Source organism: Grus americana, chromosome 6 (genome assembly GCF_028858705.1).
Source record: "Grus americana isolate bGruAme1 chromosome 6, bGruAme1.mat, whole genome shotgun sequence".
NCBI classification, from domain to species: domain Eukaryota; kingdom Metazoa; phylum Chordata; class Aves; order Gruiformes; family Gruidae; genus Grus; species Grus americana.
In genome coordinates this window covers 24,316,293-24,336,409 of record NC_072857.1, presented here as the reverse complement: position 1 = coordinate 24,336,409, position 20,117 = coordinate 24,316,293, and the positions used below count along the sequence as shown (strand labels likewise).

General features: G+C 46.0%; 1 protein-coding gene across 3 annotated transcripts in view; it reads left to right on the top strand.

Moving 5' to 3' along the window:
• Positions 1 to 4,130: 4,130 nt before the first annotated feature.
• The window catches only part of WIPF1 (WAS/WASL interacting protein family member 1), a 53,263-nt gene continuing 37,276 nt past the window's right edge, over positions 4,131 to 20,117 (top strand). For 2 of the 3 annotated variants that reach the window (XR_008577613.1, XM_054829763.1), the window contains exon 1: positions 4,131 to 4,296. Coding sequence is in view for 1 of the 3 variants with exons in the window: in XM_054829763.1 (XP_054685738.1) it covers positions 4,143 to 4,296 (154 nt within the window). In the remaining 2 variants the exon portion in view is untranslated. The remainder of the gene's footprint in view (positions 4,297 to 20,117) is intronic. The other variant, XM_054829764.1, reaches the window with a different exon arrangement.

Genomic DNA, 20,117 nt, shown 5'->3' with positions numbered 1-20,117 from the left:
TTCGGGAGACAGTTCATCTCTATAGTTTTTTTTTTTGCTTTGATTACTCAGACTGTCCCAGTCTTCTTTATTCTCTGTTCCTAGCTCACCTTTGTGATACGGTTTTTTTACATACCACTAACATGCCCTGTTACCATCTACTGAGAGAGAGTACCCTTACCTACATACAGACTATTTCTTTCAGCATACCAGCACATCTGTACACCTGCTAAAATAGTAACTTTGGCGGTTGTAAATATGCTGTCTCAGGCACTGTCAAAGCTAATTTACTGTCAAAGCTAATTTTCTGTCAATGTCTAAGTACATATTTTCTAATGATTTCTCATTTACAGCGCCGTAGTTTCTCCCTGCAATCCTAACGCTAAACTCCCCTCTCTCCTCCGCGGGCAGCACCAGCAGCCCCAGGGAGATGGCCCTGCATAACACTCATGCGACCCGCGCGCGCATCTCTGCTGCCTCGCTGCCTTCAACGGGCAAATTTTGGCTCTGAGCTTTGACTAACAATTCTCATGATAAGCAAAACAAGAAACAGGCCTCACGCGCTCACGGTTAAATTTCTCTAGTAAGTGTAAAAAATAATGAAATGCAAACACCACGGTGCTGAAGTAAGCAAACCTCAGTGAATTGAAGGCAGACCAGGGGCCTCTGGGCGGGAAGGTGTCGCTTTGACACTGATGGTACTCTGAGCACTTGTCCCTCTTTTACCTGCCATCTTCTTGCTATTAAAGCTGCTTTTGTTCACTTTGAGCTTGTTGATAACACCTTATTTATGTCCCTAACAGAACAGGTCTCTGGAGCATCTCCATCTTCTTCAGTCTGATTCTCTTTCCAATTTTTAAACAATTTGGCAATTAACTTTCCCCTTCCCATCCCTTCAGCTACTTTCTACCGTGCTATGGATATTTTGCTCTCGGAGATGCAGTCACCCCCAAATCTCTTTTCCCTATGGCACTTGCTCTGTTCAGGAGACCTGACCCTTCTGAGGGGCTTATTTGAATTTTTAAAAGTCTGTTACCTTGTACCAGTTCCAAGGGAGCAATTTCACCTCTGTGCGAGTCTAACCAGAACAGGCTGCTGCTCTTCATTGCCACCAGGCAGATGAGAGAACTTTGATGGCTTTATTCTGTCTATCCAGTCAGTTGCATCTCAGCTTGGTACAACGTAGTTGAGTTGATCCACAGAACGAGCAAAAAAATGACATTCACTGAATGCTAAATGCTTGATCATGAGCTTGTGTATGCCAGGTGTGATCATTCACCTGCAACTAGTGCTTGGGCCCCAAAGCCTCCTTCAGTTTGAGAGTTTTTTAAGAAATCAGATTATTGTTTCAGGCAATTTTAAGACAATTTAAGTACTTGTTTTTTCTCCAGGATACAAGTTGCCGCCAACCTCCTTGCTGTTGCCATCTCCCCAGAGATGTGTGAAAACAGCTTGAGTTTCATCAGCATGCTGACTCAGCAGTTCCTGTTTCCACAGCTGAAGCAAACCACAGTGGGTAGGGACAGCAGGGTGAGAGAGTATGTGTAACACAGGACCTGCGAAGTGCATAAACACTGTGCTGCTATTGGAGAAAGGAAGCACATTACCTCCTGAAAAGTTTGTTTTCTGGTATGGTGGCATGTGGGATGTCGCCTTTAAAGTCACCAATAGTTTAGCACATCAGAAATGCTTTTGACTTTGGACACTTTTAGAAGGTTGCTGTGCTTGGATCCAGTTGCAAGACCTCACGTTTTCATATGTTTACTAGTGCTAGACAAAGTGTAGCACAGCCTCCATGCCCCTAGGCATGCTCCTGGGTGTAAACTCCCCCCTTCTTTTTCTTCCTGAAAAATTGTGAAGTTGGTACAAAGTCTCCCAAGCTCCTCTCAGATGAGTGTTGTGCAGACACTGGCTTCTAACAAAGCTCTAGAGTACTTTCTCCCTTTCTGAAAATCAAATCCCAACTACAGACAAGGCAATCACGCACGGTTTTGCAAAGGATTCTCTAAAACAATCGTACTTCAGTCCCTGATACAGTATGAAAGACCAGCAGAGATGCACAAAACAGCCAACCTGCAAGCAACCATTTCCATGCTCATTCCAAGAGCCCTGCTGAGTTCCACTGGCTGTAGGTGGGTTATCTACAACAAGGACAGGACAATTTCACTTGTTACCATGCGACAGGCCAGACTGACCAGCAGGCAGGAGTCCCAAGCAGTTTGTAGGCCACCACAGTGCAGTGATGATGGGTCACTTGGTGATTCCCCATAAAGGGGGAACTCTTGCTTAGCAAGGGTTGTCACGGATTCCTGTCATCCCAGCACAGATCTCCCACCACAGCATGTCTTCCCAACTTCTAACAGCCAAGCAGATCTGTATAGGTGTTTGTTATTTATCCCATATGGAGCCTGGAATAAACACCCCACATGGTACTTCTCCAGTACATATTCAAGAGGAAGCTGTTTGACTCCTGGCTGACTTTTCAGCTAATCAATGACCCAAATGCAGTATGCCGTGCTTAGGAACGGCATGTGGATTTGTGACCCTCTTTAGGGAGCTTCAGGTCTGTAAAGACAGTAAACTCGGAGTACCTGTAGTTCTTCCATTTGTGAGCTCCATAATTTTTGCTTGCAAGCTAATCTAGGTTGTGTGCATGGGTCCAAAGAGGGTAGAGAGAAAAAAATTGTACCTGTTTTTGTGTCCATCTTGCAATGGTCCAAGCATGCAATGACACAGAAACAGAGAAATTATTGCCTACATAAAAGCCTGGCAAGGTTTGAAACCTTACACTGAAGGCAAATCAGTAATGCCATTGCCAGTAGGACAGCGTGTCTCACCATAATGCTGTGTCTTTGGGCAGCTGGTCATCTCCTGGTCAAAACATGAAAGTAAGTTGTAGCAGGTTAGCTCAGCACAGAGGTTACTCAGTCTTTGACCTTGCTGGGACATGTCGCTACAAGTGAATCAAGAACATATTTAAGTTCTTCAGTACATTCATGTACTTTAGACAACAGTGTTATGCAGCCGCTGGGCTGGACCACGTTCATGCATGGAGTAAACAAAAAACATCAAAATACCTCCAAAATGTGAAATCCTACCAAGACAAAAGCACGTGGGACCGATGCGTTGGCTCAAATAGGCACTCAGGACACAGCTATTGCCCTTCAAATCTCGCTCCTATCTGCCCAAGCTACTCTGTTACATATACTTTGGGCATTTTTCCATTCAAGACCTCAGTGCTGGACCCAAAAGCATTAACAGAAGTTTGGTTTTTAGAAAACTTGGTCAAACTGAGAGGGAAAAGGAAGTAGAATCTATTGCTTGTCTGGCAAAGCAATCTCTGCGTGAGTTAATTGAGGTAAGAAGCACAAATGCCTTTTGGGGCATCATGTAGAGAGGGGTAATTGACCTTTCTACACCTCGGCATACTGCAAACCTTAAAAGAGAAAAAGCAAGTACCTGTTCCCCACTGTTTAATTACGCTTCTACTCCACTGTGTGTGTCTCTGCCTGCTGCCTTGCCATTCCCCAAGCTCCACTACCCCTCCCCTGCTGGCTGCTATCAAGGCCATCGGAGGCAGGTAAGGAAAATGAAGCGTGTTGAGAGCTGTGCGGACAAATAGAGCATCGGGAGCTGGGGTGAGAGGGGACCCTGCCTAACGGCCTTAGGGGCTTGCAGCTTTCCCAGGAGGCCGGGGCAGTGCTGAGCAGGAGGGTGCAGCACACCCCTTCCCTCCGGCACTCCCTGCCAGCGGGCACAACCGAAAAGTGGAGCTGCTGGTGCGGGTAATGGGTATAAGCAGGGGACTGATGAGAGTTTGGAGAACAGGACGAACCCCTGCAAAAGCTACCAATGTTCACCGTGCACCTGGGGACCTGAAAAACCTTTCCCTGTAATGCGGTTATCTCATTAACTCTGACTGGTTTTAACTTCCACTGGAACACCTGGGACGGGAGGGCCGCAGGTACGGGCAGGGGGCACGGCCTTCACCAGCAGCCCCGCGGGGAAGCCTGGCTCCGCCAGCCGGGCCGCGCCTCTACCAGCCGGGGGCGACGACCCCGGGAAGCGGGGGCAGACACTCACCCACCCCACCCCCCCACCCACCGCCGGGCCGGCTGTCAGCGCCCCCGCCCACCCCCCTCTCCGCTCCGCGGGGCCGGGGCATGTGCGGCGGGGGAGCGGCGCCCCAGAGCCGCGCCGCGCCGCTTCCTGCCGCTATAAATAGCCGCCCGGCCCAAGATGTCCCGGCCGCCGCAGCGGCTGGAGTGCCGGCGGGAGCTGCTGTCCCGTCCCGCCGCCTAGCCCGCCCGGAGCGCGGTAAGGGGGCGCGGGGCCGGGCGGGGCTGGCCTGGCCGGGGCTGGCGGCGCACGGGGGGAGGCGGACGGGGCTTTGGATCCCGGCGGGGCGGGGAGGGGGTCTGTGCGGGGCGGGCAGGGCCGGGCCCCGGTCCCAGCGGCGGCCGCTGCGCTGGGGCGGCTCGGTCCTCCCCGGCCCCGCGGGACGAGCGTCCTGCGAGAACTCGGGGCGGGCAGTGCTGCCCCTGCCCGGGAGCCGAGTCTCGCTTCGTGCCTATTTTCTCTTTCTTTCTTTCTTTTCTTCCAGACTGCTCTGTCTCGGGTTGGGATGCGCTCCTCCTGCCTTCCGAAGCCGCGCTCGTGGGGCTGGGATCCCTTCCCGCTTCCCCCTCACTTTCCCCGGGGTTGGGTGTGTGCCCGGGATGGAGGATGGTGATGTTGGCCTCCAGACACAGCCCCTGGTCCCTCTTGGCAGCTCAGACCGTGCCTCTGCCCCGACCTCCAGGGACGTGGCTGGTGACATCCGTGTCCATCCCTGCTGTGGGACAGCCAAGGGTGTGAAATCCTGCTGGCATAGCAGGGTGGGGAGAGCCATGCCGGGAGGGCTGGGGGAAGCACCGCTGCCCATGTGAGTGGCACCCAAGCAGGGCGCCATTATGGTTGCTAGCTCATGCAGGTGTCTGTGTTGCAGCCTTCCTCCCTCTAGTGCTTTCATCTGCAGCAAACGTTGAGGTGAACCTTGTAGTTAGGCTTCATGGTGGCGGCAACTGGAGCAGGTCTCTGCCGTCTGAGCTAGCTCTTGGGGGCTTTTCGAAGGAGTCAGGTTTGGGAACCTCAAGTAAACAGTCTTAAAAGTTTTAGTTTGTCTTCCCCTTTGTTTGCCTCTGCTACTCTAATGGCTGCACTTCATCTTTTAATAAACACTTTCTGCAATGCAGGATTATCCCTTGTGTACATATTCTTCAGCTGCTACCACGTGCCCTGCTCAGGCCTCTGATTTAAAACAAAAGTGATACAGAAGTTGTCTCTGTCACAAAAGTAGGGTGTGCTTGTTCATGAACCCACGGTGAGGTACTTCTAAATTGCTCTTTTGTTCTTGTAGGGCTTCCTCCCAGAGAGGGCCATAACAAGGAGCTGTTCTGGGTTGTCTTTACCCCCAGAGGATACGCAGTGTGTTTTGTTCCTTGTTCACACCCTTTTTCATTCTCTTCCTAGTTTTCCCTCTGTTTCTTCTGTCCCTTAGCTCTTCCAAGCCCAACCTGGGAGCACAGCACAGAGGCCCAAGAGGCCACGTCAAAAAGAAATCTGTTTGGCCTCTGCACGTTACCCACAGCGTGCCCCGCTTGGGAGCCGTGCCCTCAGTAAAGGCGGGAGGGATGTCAGCGCTGCCGTGGAGGGATCTGCTCTGGCAGCACAGCTCCCCGAGCGCTGCGAAGCACGGGGCAGGCTGAGCTGGCCTGTACTTTCCCCTCCACCGGAGCGGGTGAGGGGAAGGAGCACACAAGGAGGAAATACAGCTGTTGCAGAGCACTTCTGCCCTCCGTGCAGTGGGAGCACGTGAGGGGAGGACAGACGCAGAAAGGGAGATTCAGGAAGAGAGTACGAGAGAGAATGGGGGGGGGGGGGAAGAGAGAGAGGAAAAGGAAAAGCTTTTTATATGTACACAAGTTTTGTTTAAAAATCTGTTTAGCTAGGGCAAGAGCAAATATCCTTAAAATACCAGATTGTATCTCTTGATTCCCTGTTACTGTTCCTCCAGAAAGTGCTGCTTTTCACCCCTCGGGTATTATGTGTGTCTTTCTCCCTCACTGTACTAGGCTCTTCAGCATCCTTGGACCTCAGGCTGAGCAGGATGTTGCCCTTAGCATCTGCCTGTCAAATGTGTAGTTCTCCATGTTGTACATGAAATTATTGTTTCCATAGTTGGTTAAGGCAAGTTTCCAAAGAATGTGAAGTGAGAGGCACGCCAGTTCCTGTGGTTGGCTTTGACTGGAGTGCAAGCTTTTTGGGGCAGGGGCTCCACCCTGGAGCCCTGCCCTATGTGTTGGCCTGGGCAGCTTAGGGATTTCTGCCTCTGCTCCTGTCCCTCCCACCCCTCTCTTATCTCTGATCACCTGCTCCTTCCCCTCTTCCTTCAGCCGGTTATCCATGGGGTCGTGCTGTACACTGAATTGCTGAAGGATTCAGCAATCTGGGTTAAAAACCTCAGGAAAAGGAGAGAGGGGAGGAGCAGCAGCTACTCCCTCTGTACAACTGTCCTGGATCAGCTCTGTGCCGCCTCTTCCCTGCTTCCTGCTTAGAGATCGCTCAGCCCAGCAAATGGGAATTAAACCAGTTTAAGCTCCCTAGCTGTGTCCTAACTTCTGCTGCTGCCTTAGTGTTTCTACCCAAAGGAAATGCACTGCAGTATTGCTCTATGTTACCTACTGGGCGCTACATACTAGCAGCTAGTAGTTTTCTGCCTTGCTTGTATAAACACAGAGCTTTCCTTGGAGAAGGAAAAGAGTGTATGTTGGTGTTGTCTGACAAATGTGACATGAGGATGGGAATTTACAGGTTTCCTTTAGAGGCACATATTTGTTCTTGGTGTATATATCCATTTTAGTGGAATGTCTTTATGCAGTAGCCTTTAGAAATGTTTTGTGTTTTTTAAGTACATTGAATTTCCATCTGAATAATGGACTTATGTGTAGAAGCCATGGGAAATAGTGATGCAATGGAGAAGGGAGGATTTCTTTAAAGTTTATACTTTTGCCATGGTAAACATATCTAAGAATGATAGAATGGCTTGGGTTGGAAGGGACCTTAAAGATCACCTAGTTCCAACCCCCCTGCTGCAGGCAGGGACACCCTCCACTAGACCATGTTGCCCAAAGCCTCATCCAACCTGGCCTTAAACACTTCCAGGGATGGGGCATCCACAGCTTCTCTGGGCAACCTGTTCCAGTGCCTCACCACTGGAACAGTAAAGAATTTCTTTCTAACATCTGATCTAAGTCGACCCTCCTTCAGCTTGAACCCATTACCCCTTGTCCTGTCACTACACTCCCTGATAAACAGTCCCTCACCAGCTTTCCTGTAGGCCCCCTTCAGGTACTGATAAGCTGCAATTAGATCTCCCCGGAGCCTTCTTTTCTCCAGGCTGAACAATCCCAACTCTCTCAGCCTGTCCTCATAGGAGAGGTGCTCCAGCCCTCCAGTCAGCTTCGTGGCCGTCCTCTGGACAATCTTAATTGTGGCTTCTTCATAACAATGAAGTGTTATCAAAATTCAAATTTAATTAAATGCTTTTGTGTTCTTTCTACTGACTTCTCTTGTTCTTGGCTCAAATGAGGATGCTTTCTCCTCTTTGTGTGGTGCACTTGGTCTGTTGGATCTGTTATAAAAAGGGACTGTCGAGTATCTTGGTTCAAAATCCATAGTGCTAGCTGGTTTTGCATAGGGGTGGGGAGAGCATTCTTTATATGGGGAGATAGCTAAGTTTTGGGTTGGTAGAACAGGTCTTGGTAGTACCAAAGATGAGGATACTGGAAGTAGCCACAAATCTTCAAGGCGCCTGGCTGTTCTGCATGCTGTTGGGTGTGCAATTAACACCTACTTGTTTAGCTCCTCGCTTCAAAGATTTACATGAAAATCTGTCTGTTACTGAATAACTGCTGAACTGTTAGTTGGCAAATAGCCCAGACAAGGGATTATTAAAAACTAAATTTAATAAAGATGTCTAGAATCGTGCTTTAGTAGAAGGTTTCATTTAAAATATTTTGGACACTTTTGGTGACCAGCATGATAGTGGTGTGGTGCTCTCACATAGCAGTAGCTCCATGTGTGCATGTGTGTAGATATCTGAAGAGGAGGAAGGGGAAGGAAATCAGTGAACTCTTTACTACATTAGTACTCTGTTGTGATTCTCTGCAAGCACTGTGCCACTGCTGCTGAGCTGTAAGTGATATCTGAATTGTGAAAAGATTCTTTTTCTTGGTGGAAATAACCCTGAACATCAGGGCTCTGAAAGATACTGCGGCGGCTGTTCAGCCTCGCAGGCAGGCAGGTCTGGAAGAGCAGCTGTCCTTGGGTCTCGTCCAACTTAGTTCACAAAGATCAGTGAAGAGTGTCTCTAAGGCTGGAGACGCAAGTGGTGAGGGAGCAGTTTTGTCTAAATCTGAGAGATCAAAGGAGTTCGGAATAGAAAGTTTTTCCTTATTCCTGGAAGGAGATAAACGGGAAGCGCAAGGAGTAGTTCAAGAGTCTGTTTTGTAACACTTAACTCTGCTGTAACCTCCTTGGTGTTCTTCAACATTTGGTTCCAATTACATATAAGTACACTTTGGAGTTAAAATGTATAATTTTGTAACTCTTATAAATTTGTACTAATGTTGCAGAAGCAAAAGTTCTAAGCTTTAAGCTGTTTGTGACACTCATCATCTTTAATCTCTCCAGTGCGCGTATGCGTGCAGCTCCTGCCGCTTCCTTCCTGGGACTAAGTCCCTGCGAAGGGCCCTCCTGTCCTCCAGTGCATGTTTTCGTGAGAGGGCTCTCCTTGTTTGAGCTGAACTTGAGTCCATCTTTCCTGCTGAAGAAACTACAGGACATTCTTTAATGAGAAGTTATACAGAGGTTAAAATAAATGCTCTCAGCAGCTTCAGTGAGCCCAAAATAGCTTGTGCAAGTTTCTCTTGTGATAACTTCAGGAAATGGGGTGATTCCCTTTTCCTCCCTCCCTCCCTTTAATATTTTTGGTGAATGCTGTGTGTGAGTGTTGAAATCCTTTTGCCACGAAGAGCAGGCAGCGTGGAGCACGCTTCTCTCTGAGTTTTCCTGGATCCTGACTTAAGAGGACTAGGGGTGAGTCCTAAGAAGAAATTGCATTCCTCTGTCCCTTGAACTGCTTCCTATGAAAATTGCCAGTAGGGTCCTCCATGGTGAGGGTGGCCAACCACTGGAACTAGTTGTCCAGAGAGATTGTGGAGTCTCTGTCCATGGAGATGGGCCTTTTCGAGTCCAGTTTTTAGACCAAACAATCTGCTTTAAGCCAGGCTAGCCCTGCTCTGAGCTAGATGAGATCCAGCCGTTCCTTCCAGCTGGCCGTATGCTATGTTTCTGCATTACTGGATAAGATCGACTGCTTTTGTCTGTCCCCAGAACATCTGGGAATAAAAGTGGTCTCAAAATATCCCAGAATGGCCTTGAGAAGTCTGAATAAAGTCTTCGAAAACTGGAGTGCATAGAGAATCATAGTGTGGGGAAGGGACTTTGGGCAAAGTCTCCTAGCAGCAGGTCAGTATTAGTGCTGGGAGAGGATCATAAATCTCCTGACTGGCAGACCAGTGCCTTAGTAGCTCAAAGATGTTGTCTTTAAGCATAAAACCACCTCCTTTCCCTACTCAACTACTTTCAGGTCACTTGGCAACAGAGACTACTTTTACCCTCTGAAAGATCACTTTCTCTTTTTTTCTTTATCTGTCATATTCATAGGGTTTTTTAGTACTGAAGAACAGTTTATTGCATTGACTTTTTCAGGAAACACTGAGAACATCAGATCTGGAAAAGAATTTGGTGAAATAAAGACAAGAGCTGCAAAGGAAATTTTTAGAAAGTGATGTTATTCCCAGTTTGCTGCATAACAATTAATCTCTTATTTTTAAGAGAGGAAAAGAGCAGAGGAAGCTGTACACTGAATCCAAGTTTGAATCTCTTTTTGTTAAAAAAAAAAATTACTTGAAGAAAACTTTTTAAAATCTGGAAGCTGAGCAGAACACAGATCAGCATTTTACCATGGAAGGAGTTAAGCTGGGAGTTAACTGCATCTGTGTTTCAAATCCAAACGCTAGGAACAAGGCACCATTCAGATCTTCAGTTATAAGTTATGCTGAATTCGTTATGCTGTGTTTGTTTGAATTCTGTTGAGAGGAGAGAAAGAAAATCATGGCAGATCTTTTTTTTTTAAAAAAGAATAATTACTCTTGTTTTGGTAGCTTGTTTCTGAAGTGATGAAGCAGGATTCTCCTTTCTCATCTTTTTTTTGTGTGTGTCTAGCACTTACGCAGGTCATCTGCTAATTATTAGCAGCTGTGAAACTAGGGAGTTACATAAGCATAACTAAAAGTCAGCGGAGCCTTGCATCATTTAGCAGATCTGTTCATCACTTACCACAATAACAGATTGGTTTTGTAACTCTCTTGACACGGGTATCTAAATATTAAGAGGCCATCAGCAGGCATGGAAAGTTGGGAAATCCTTCAAGTCATAGGGAAATTGGATACAATAATGTGTTATTTTATTGTCGCCACAACCTGTTGTCCGATTCTACACGTGCGTTGTTGCTCTGTGAGGACAGCTGTGTCTCAGTAATACCCTGTAACAGCTGAGCCCGCCAGCTACATAAAGCTGAATTGTCTGGGCAGCTTTGCTTGGGACATAGGTATGGGTGCTGTGCCTGGCTGCCACGGAAGCACAAGTGTGAGTGCTTGTGAACATGTCCCGGATTAACCGTGCTCAGTGATAAGGCTGAATGCAACAAGCTGTCTTAAACCTTAGAAAAGGCGTCTTTACAATGGGACACGTGCAGGGCTGAGGACTTGGGATTTCTTGGCGAGGGAAATGCCGGCAGCGCAGGTGAGAGCATGCCGGCACAGACAGCCCGAGGCTGGCAGGGACGGGCTCTGCCCCGGGTTTGTAAGGCTGGCTCTGCACGCCGCAGGATTTGGTTAGCACTACGGGTTTCTTCCCGCTGAACCTGGAGGGCAAATAAAACTTAATCTCCTGTAGTTCTGAGTATTAAATCACAGACTATGTAATGAATTTTCTGATCAAGCCTCTGGCTTTGTTTTCAGATTTTTATTGTTTTTGTCTTATCTTTTGCTGGTTTCAAGATCTCCATAGGCAAGAGAGGCTGTGAAAGGGCGAGTGCAGTGTTATCACATCTTCAAAATACCGTCCTTAAAATACTTGTTCCTGGGAATTAAGAAGGTAAAATGAGTTCCAGCAGATAGTGTCCCTCCAGACCAGTCTGTGCACCCAGTGATTCAAGAGCTGTGCCCCTTCTTCAAGAAGTGAAAGAGGAGTTTGCCTGAGCTCCCCCCCCGCCCCCAACTCTTTTTTTTCTTTATTTTTTTTTCTGTTTTAAAGCAGTGATGTGAACAGTTAAGTCTGAGAGCTGCTGCCCTAGATCAGTGGTGTCTTTGCTATTTCTGCTGGGAACAACAGACGGTGCCTCATTAACTCACCTCACCAGCAGGCTCTGAAAATGGTGGGACCTTATAGCCACCCTCAAATTACCCTGGTCCCCGAGGAAAGATGTAGGTGCTTGGAGGCAGCTCGCAAGCTCCAGCTGCTGGGGTAGTGCTCCAGAGGCGTAAGAGGGTGGCAAGCATTGGGAACCTTCCTTTTACGAGTAGCCTAAACAGGATGGTAACTGGTTTTGTAACCAGAATCAGCTAGGTAGCTTTTTAATAGAAAGATGTGGATGATGAAAAACATTTGGGTGGAAGGAGGGAAGGATTGGCTATTCCCCCCCTCACCTCCTACCTGAGGAAATGTTCCTCAGTTAGTAGTTCAAGGACATTACTTTGATGCTCTTTTGGATCAATTTGGATTGCAGTTTGGCAAACACGCACAGCATCAGCCATGCAGCACTAAGCTCTGCGGTCCTCTGTTTACCCCAACTCATTGGTCCTTCCACAGCCACCACATCGGTCACTGTTCTCATGTCCTGATTTACCCAACATTGACCCGCTTTGCCTAATGTATTTCCAAAAGGTTTTTTCTGGCATGGAAATGTGAAAATTCTCTATTCTGCTCTTACTTTCACATTTGAAGCTACTGAAAACAGTTTTTAAAGGAAGTATTAAATGTAAACCATGCTGTGTTGCATATGTGGTAAGTAAATGAACCACATGCTTATGAATATAAGTGAGTTCGCATAACTAAACGTATTGGGTTTTTTTACATGTATCTCTATTTGGTCAAATGCTCCCTCTTGTTTTTCATAGGGTCATACATCTTGTCTTTGATTTTAAGACCTCTGAGATAGGGAATACATTTGACCAATGCCCAGTAGAATACATTTTCTATTCCAACGGGATGAAATGAAAAATCAAGTGATAGCAATGTGGTGGTAAGGAAGGTATGCAAGTATGACTACTTTGGTTTTAGAGAGAATGGTATTCATCTGAGGCCACACAGGCAACACAACACTTACCAGTATATCATCATTCCTGCCTGCAGGTTGCATTTTCAAACCACCCCAGACTAACAGTACTTTGAAACTGAGAGAAAGGTATTCCTTAAACGTACAACTTTTCCAATTGATAGTTCTGGTGGCACCTTGGAACCTGAAACTCTCAAATGGCAACGGCAGTCCCAAAACTTTGTTTTAATACTAGGCAGCAACAAACCACAAGGAAATAATTCTCCCTTGGACCTTTCTACTGTATTTTCTAATACAAGTTCTGCGTTTGATCTGAATAGGTGGCTTAAGGAGGGACAGAAAACTTGTTTCATGGCACAACTTACTTTAAATAGATTATTCTTAATTGAAATTAAAACTAAACAAGACAAGAATATGAGTTCATTTACACCCAAGGAACACTGGTCAATTCAAAGTGAAGTGTCCTCAGAGTTGCTGCATACTTATACTTGCTTGTCCTCTTAAGTGGAACCAGAGCAATATTTATTTCCTCATTTATTGGTTATCCTCTTCCTAGCAGCTCTCTGCAGGATCAGTGTCTCCAAGTTTTATTATAGCTTTTTCTTTTTTATTTGTGCGTCCTTAAAAAAGTGCGCATGCTGACTGGAGTCAAGAGGAAGACAAATTAACTTGAGCTGCTATAGGGAACTAGAAAATGAAGTGTTCCATAACTGACAAACAGCTTGAGATGACTGGACAAGTTCCCTCTTTATTCATCTAAAATGTGCCAGTTGTTTTAGCAGAACATCCCTGATAATGCGAGTGAATTGCAGGGTAAAACCCAGTTGGATGTCATCATGTGCAGTACTTAAATGAGAACACTGAGGGATTTTGTGCTTCCAAGGGAAAGAACTGTCATTGTTGTCTTCTGGTTTGTGTAACTTTAAAAGTTCCTCAAGAAAATTTCCTCTTAGGAGGAATAATGGAGCTTACAGTTGTTTACAGTAAGAGTGGTATATGACTGCTCTTTTTTGCTTAGACTGAAAGCTTTTATTCTTCTCATAAATATGTTTGTTCACTGTCTGTTCACTAATCAGCGAGACTGATGAGGCATTAAAGAAACCATGGTAATGATACCACATGGTATATACCACAGCATTTACAGCTTCTGAGGCCTTTGCTCCAGGCCATCCGCTGTGAGGTATGGGCAGAAGTAAATGAAAATAGAGTAGAAAAAACCCTGCAAGAAGGGAAATCTAAAAAAATATGTTGTATATTTTCACCTTCTTCCCTTTATATAAAGATGAGGAAGTATCCCACTGCCACTTCTTAGCTGGACATGACTTTATGCCCTTGGAAGTGAGAACAGACATGCACACAAAGATCACTGGATTAGCAAAAGGGCTGGTAGGTGCAACCCTGGGCAAGGTTGCTGTGGGGGATCAGTGCTGAGAAGAGACCAGTGGAGCAGGCTGGCTCCAGGCAAGGTCAGGACAGCGTCTCTTGAGACTTTCCCCTGGGCTGTTTTCCACTAGGCTTCTGGAGGTGCTCCCTCTGTTCTCTGGTGGAGACTGGTCGTTTTTGGAAATCACCATCCTGAAGGTAGGATCGCTATTTCTTCTGCTGTGAAGCTCCAGTGCCCTTGACATATTTCTTCTACAGTTTGGGAGGGTTGCTGTTATGTGACCGTACCAGGGAGAAAAACCCAGAGTATCTGCAGACGTGTTTGATGCAATAAACCTCAGTTCTGTCCAGTGAAATCGTCACAAATTGCACTCTCACCTCTCTGTATTTGTCTGGCATGTTCAGGTCCTGGTTTCTTCATTTCTTAATGGAGAACGTGACCCCTGGTATCACTGGCACTTTCTGTAACGTGCATCAGTGCAGGTTCTCAGACCCTGTCACTAAGGAATCCTGCCTTGTATAAGGGCAGGTATAAAATAAGGGATTTTTAAAAATGGTTCTGAAGGATATAATTATGGAAATAGCCTCCTGGACAATCAAAGGGCTTCGAAACCAGAATTCCCAAGAGCAATGCAAGGTGCTGGCTTTGGCATTAGAAGTTGAGAGAACAGTCATTATCTCATTTAGCAGAAAAAAGCCCAAAGTTAAATGTCACGAAGTTTACTTAAATCCAAACTATTAACATCATGAAACCTCAAGCCGGAATAAACAGCCTGTGTCACAGCTGGTGTAGCCGAGCCCCCGCTGGCAGCACGTAGTGACAGGGAAGCGGGTGAAGAAACACCTTTAGACTCCCGCAGCGTGTGGGGATGCTTCGAGGCATTGCCAATGACAGCTGGGGAGTATCACCTCACAACTCATCCTCCATGAGGGACTGTGCTGGGACGTGCCGGCTCCGCTGGGACCTGCCCCACAGACCAACTGGAAGCATGGGCTCTACCCAAATGCCCGTGACTAATCTTCTGGCCTCCCCCAAGGGGCCTGTGCTGTAGTGTCCCCCTGCTCACTCTGAGGCAGCTGTAATTTTTCAGGCCAAGCAGGAGGGTTTTAGGAGGCCCCCGCTGCTTTCCTCTGTGCTGTTCTCTTAGGTCACTGCTGTGGCGTAGCCTCGCAGGGGAGCCAGCCAGCTTCGCTGAATAGTCTAGAAATTGGACTGCAAGGCATTTCTGCTCTGTTAGCAGTAACTTGTCAGACAGCCATGCTTCAAAATACACTGAGCCAGGGGTTTCTGTTGTGCGTAGGTAACACCCTCAGAGCCATAAGCCATATACTTAGCTATAAACTTAATCATTCTGTTCTCTACTGAGTACCTGGCATTTTGCTATTGGGAGAGGAAAGAAGAAACAAAACCCATGCAGAGTGGGATACAGACAGGTGATTACAAGTTTGGTTATATTCTTGTGTGGAACTTCTGCTAATGAGGGATGCTTTTCATGGACCCTGCAGTTCCCTCTAAGTTTCCCGACTACTGCTCTCCTAATTCATAGTAATAAACTCTCCTAATTCACAGTAATTGCAGAGATAATTAAATGAGAATGTGGTATGCAGCGGATATACATATTCATATATTGAGCCTCCCTTTTTCCTGTTTATTCTTGGGAGAATATTGTTTTCAATAAATATTAATGAAAGATAAATGCATGATCCGGTCTTGCATGGGATCTGATCTTGCTGACCTCACTCAGGCATGGTTCCAGGCAGTATGGGATTGCTGGCACTTGTACCTAAGCAAGGAATAAAAGATCTCATCCATTATACATCAGAGAAGCTGCTTCTATTTTCTGATCACCCAGCAAGTATGCACAGATGCTGATCTGTGTCTATATTTGGCGTTCAAATATTTCTGATGTGGAATATACCACCCATGGGAAGAATGCAAGAAATGGACTAAAGTTCCCACTGATTGGGACTTATTTTCCCTTTTAAAAAAAAAAAAAAAAGTAAAAGGGTATGAGCTTTGGACAGGATGATTATCCTGCTAGTAGATAGCTCCCTTTCTGTTTTCTACCTAATCAAAACTTTTCAGTGTTTGCAGTATGAAGATTCAGAGTGTAAAAGGGAAAGAAACTAAGCAGAAATAACAGCTTGAGACTGTATGGCCTATGTCAGATGAAAAATTGCTCTTATAAATGAAAATTGGTTTTGTGGCTTTAAAATGTGTGGATGTTGTGGTAGGTCATAACTTCTAAGGTGCAGATTTGTTTAGCTTTTTGCATTTGTACATATATGTATGTGTATATGTATGTATACAGATGCTGATGGGAATTTTGAATATAAAGTACTACTCAGATCTTAAGTGTGATCTTTTAAAACAGTTGATGCTTTCTACTGAAATAACCAGGTATATAAAAACTCTTCATAGTATTGTTCATACCTGAAACTTCATAAACTTCAAGACTCATGCTAATAGCTAAAGACAAATTGCTCAATAATAAACATCTTTTAATATCACCATCGTAGCAATGCTCATATATTGAAAAAGATACTTGAAGACTAGACATGCTATTGGGCAGATATAACAAACATTGCTCTAGAAAAACAGCTAAGCAATTTTTGCTGAGCCTAAGTTGTTGAAAATACTCTTTGGAAAGATACCATACATTGTTTCTATATTGGTGGACCTGTTGAGTAATCCCCATAGTCTTTGATCAGGTCAAAGAGAAACTGTGTCTCAAGCTTATTGTGTAAAAAGGCTGCAAGCTAAGAAATTAGGCTTTATGTGAAATTAAGTATTGTAAGAAATGATGAGTGCCATTCCATTTAACAGAAGTTCTTTTTTTGTTCTTGAGAACAAATTAAGGTTATTTGAAATATCTGTAACGATACGAAGAGGCTTCCACAAAGATAGTTCTCCTTTTAGAAATATATCATATGATGTATTTTGTAATACATGTGCAGTGTGGGACTCTTCTTCAGGAGTCTGTTTATATTATTGGGATGGGGAGGACAAGTAACTTTGAGAGCAAGGTTTGTCAATTCAGCAGTTTTCACTCAAGAAACTTGTAGATGTTTGTAGGCATATTACATTTTCTTAGTAATGGCTTTTATTCATGTGGCTGTCCTCTGAAAGGGCTACCTGTGGCTAAAACAAAGGGTGATAGCTGAAAATCTCACAGCTCATGTGCACGTAGCTGTGTAAAGGTTTTTGTCCCAGAGCTGTTTTGTTTGGGTTTTTTTTTTTCTTGTTTCAGCCAGGACTGGAGCAGTGTGGAAACTTTTCATCTTCTACACAGCAGACCAGGGCCAGCTATAAAGGGGGGATTTGCGAGGGAAAAAAAAAAAAAAAAAAAAAATCTTTGACCATCAGATTTTGTTCACGTCCTGGATGAAGGTCAAAATAGACTGTTTTATCTAATACGATTCTCCCACCCCCAAGGAACATGTTAATATTTCATTGTTCTGAAGAAACGTAGTGGGCAACATTAAATATTTACATCTCTCTACAAAGTCACATGGATGCCACCAGGATACCTAGCTCTACATCACACATGCTCTAATTCACCCCAAACACCCACTGTTTACTAATCTTCAGCCCCCGTCTGTGCCGATAATGAGCAAGAGGAAATGGAAACAGCAGGGATTATATGCTACTGAGAAGTCCCAGTTTCCATGCCTGGCTGTAATTCTTTCAACAAACTCTTGCCGACTGTGCTCCTGCTTTGAAGTTTGAACACCTCTGTATTAGTGCTTGGCTCTGGTGATTTGGCAAACAGATTTGGGTTTGGTTTTTTTTTTTGTAGATGCATATTGGCAGCTCCACACGATGGCTTACTGTCGCACTTGCGTGTGTTGTGCCCACTCGAGGTCAGGGGCAGTACAGATTGTTTTGCCCAATCACCGAGATGTTAATTGCTCATATTTGCTGGTGACAGGTACCAGATAGAAAACAGTCCCCACCATATCCACTATTCTTTGTGTGTGTATAGTCTTAGCTGTACTGGTGAAGGGGGTGAGTTTCCAAACAACAAATAAATAGGGCCCATTTTTATATGGCAAGTGGTAAGTGTGGGGTTTGAATGCTGGGATTCACCCAGTGAGTCTGGATCACCATGTCCAGTATACTCAAACGTGTGGATGTAGGGTAGTGCACATTTCTAATCTAAACCAAAATCCTCAGAGCCCGTGATTGCTTTTTTATCCCCATAGCACAGGACAGCAAATTATTTGTGTAAATAGCTTTACAGCTGTGTCTATTAACATCCCTGCGTAGCTTATCTGTCAGGCCACTGTGCAACTTGTTATTGCTGCCAGGGTGGTCCTTTATCCATAAATCAAATACTGTTTGATCTTGTGGCGAGTGAGGGGAAGTCAATTTACGGTCTTAAAAACAACTTGTGCCATCTGCAGGGTTACTAGCACATGTCTCCACTAGGTACCCGGGTGTACGTAAGGAAGAGCTTCAGGTATACCTTCCACTGAGAAGATGGAGGTGGTTTTGTCTTGTGTATATACAAGGTGAGATACAGCATTAGTTACAAGCAGTTGGCTTATCACATAGGATTACTGCTAAAAATCCTGTCAGGGCTTCGGTCCTCTGGAAGGTGCCAGTCAACAGACTCCTCATCTGTGACAAGGATGGAGAAATAAGCGGTTTGTTTACAGAGGACAGAATTTATGAGGCTTCAGATGCTTCCTTTCACATCTTAATGGTTCGTGGTCAAAGCTGACAGATCCTCTGGTGTCCGTGGTGGCTCAGCAAACCCCGCTGCGGGAGGGCTCTGCGGACACAGCGAGTCCCCCCGTGTCACGCAGCTGCCTTTGCTGTCCCCGCAGTGCCGTGTCTGTGGCCCTGCCGAAGGGCAGGCCGAGGTGCCGCCGCACGCTGGGCTCGGATGGAGCAATGCCCTGGGAGGCCGTTTTCCTTGGGCGTAGCTTAAAAGCGGCTGGGAGACCGCTGCGAGTTACCTGCTGGGCAAACAAATTCCTCCTGTCTCGAGCAACCCCAAGTATCTGGGGGGATGTAAAAGTACACTTGCCCCATCTGTGACTCCAAGCGCAGCTCTGGCACGGTCCAATGTACGCAGCTAGATCCTCACACGGCGGTTGACACATTAGAAGTGACTTTGTAAAAGTAGCCCCTTCTTAAAATGGAGAGAAATAACCCGTCTCTTGTGAGGGACTGGGGCTGTCTGAAAGCCCCTGGGCGAGCAGCTGCGGGGAGGACAAAGAGGCAGTGTGCTGAGAGCAAACATGGCCACTTCCTGAACTCTTCAACTTCCCCTCGGCGCCTCTGAAGCTCAGGGTCCAGCATATCGCGTCTCTGCACGCTTACCGAGGGGAAAATGCTTAAGCTGCGTGCGTCTTGCAGTGCTCTCAAGTGTCTTCCAGTGTAAATAATACCTTCGCCATTTGGCCCAAAACTTTAAATGGGGGCAGAGCAGGTGCATCTGTGGACACATGTTTACACGCTACAATTGCAGGAGGTCAGACATGCACACACAAGTAGGCGTGTGTGTGCCCAAAAAGAGTCTGACGCAAAAGCATCCATTTTGTGGACTAGAGTTTTTTCACTTGTGTGTATTTCCTTTTGTGTGGGTATCTTCTGTATGTTTACACTTAAAATACTTGTATCTGTTATTAGATGGGTGTGATTTGTTCAATATTTAGCTGCTGAAATTCCTTGAATCAGAAAGGTTTGTGCAGGTCTTTGTCAGCCTGATCAGATCCTCTCCTTTCCCAAGCTTCTCCCTTTATCCAGCAACTTTTTATACTGTGTCTGCCAACTTCCATGGGAGGTAGGATTATCCTTGCACAGTTTCTCTTGCACAAGCACAGAACTGGTGACCCCAGCAGCGGGCACGTGCTGCTCTGTGAAATCCTGTTGTTTGTCGCTGCCTCTTTGCCAGAGGTCACTGCTCCCGCATCTGTGGGGGTAGGAGGGATCCTCGAAACCATTGCCACTCAGTTTCCAGTGGGATCAGTCAGATTGCTTTAACCCCCTGATAAAAATTACTGGAGCTATTTTGGCTCACTTGATAGTAGTAAACCAGTGAGCGGTGGTAGGAATCCCCGAGGCAGCAGACAGGGAAGTAATCCCGGGCTGGTGGTCATGGGGAGGCTGCTCACAGCACTGATGTCTTCATCTGGCACAGGCTAATCTGAAAGATGACATTTTTAGTAGAAACCTCTTAATTTATGTAGAAGTTTCATAGATTGCATCAACCAATGGGCAAAGAAGCAGCTGCCATTGGTTTGCGCTGGGCGTCTCATGAAGCTGTGGTTTTCTGTTACAGCCTGGGTAGCAACAGAATCA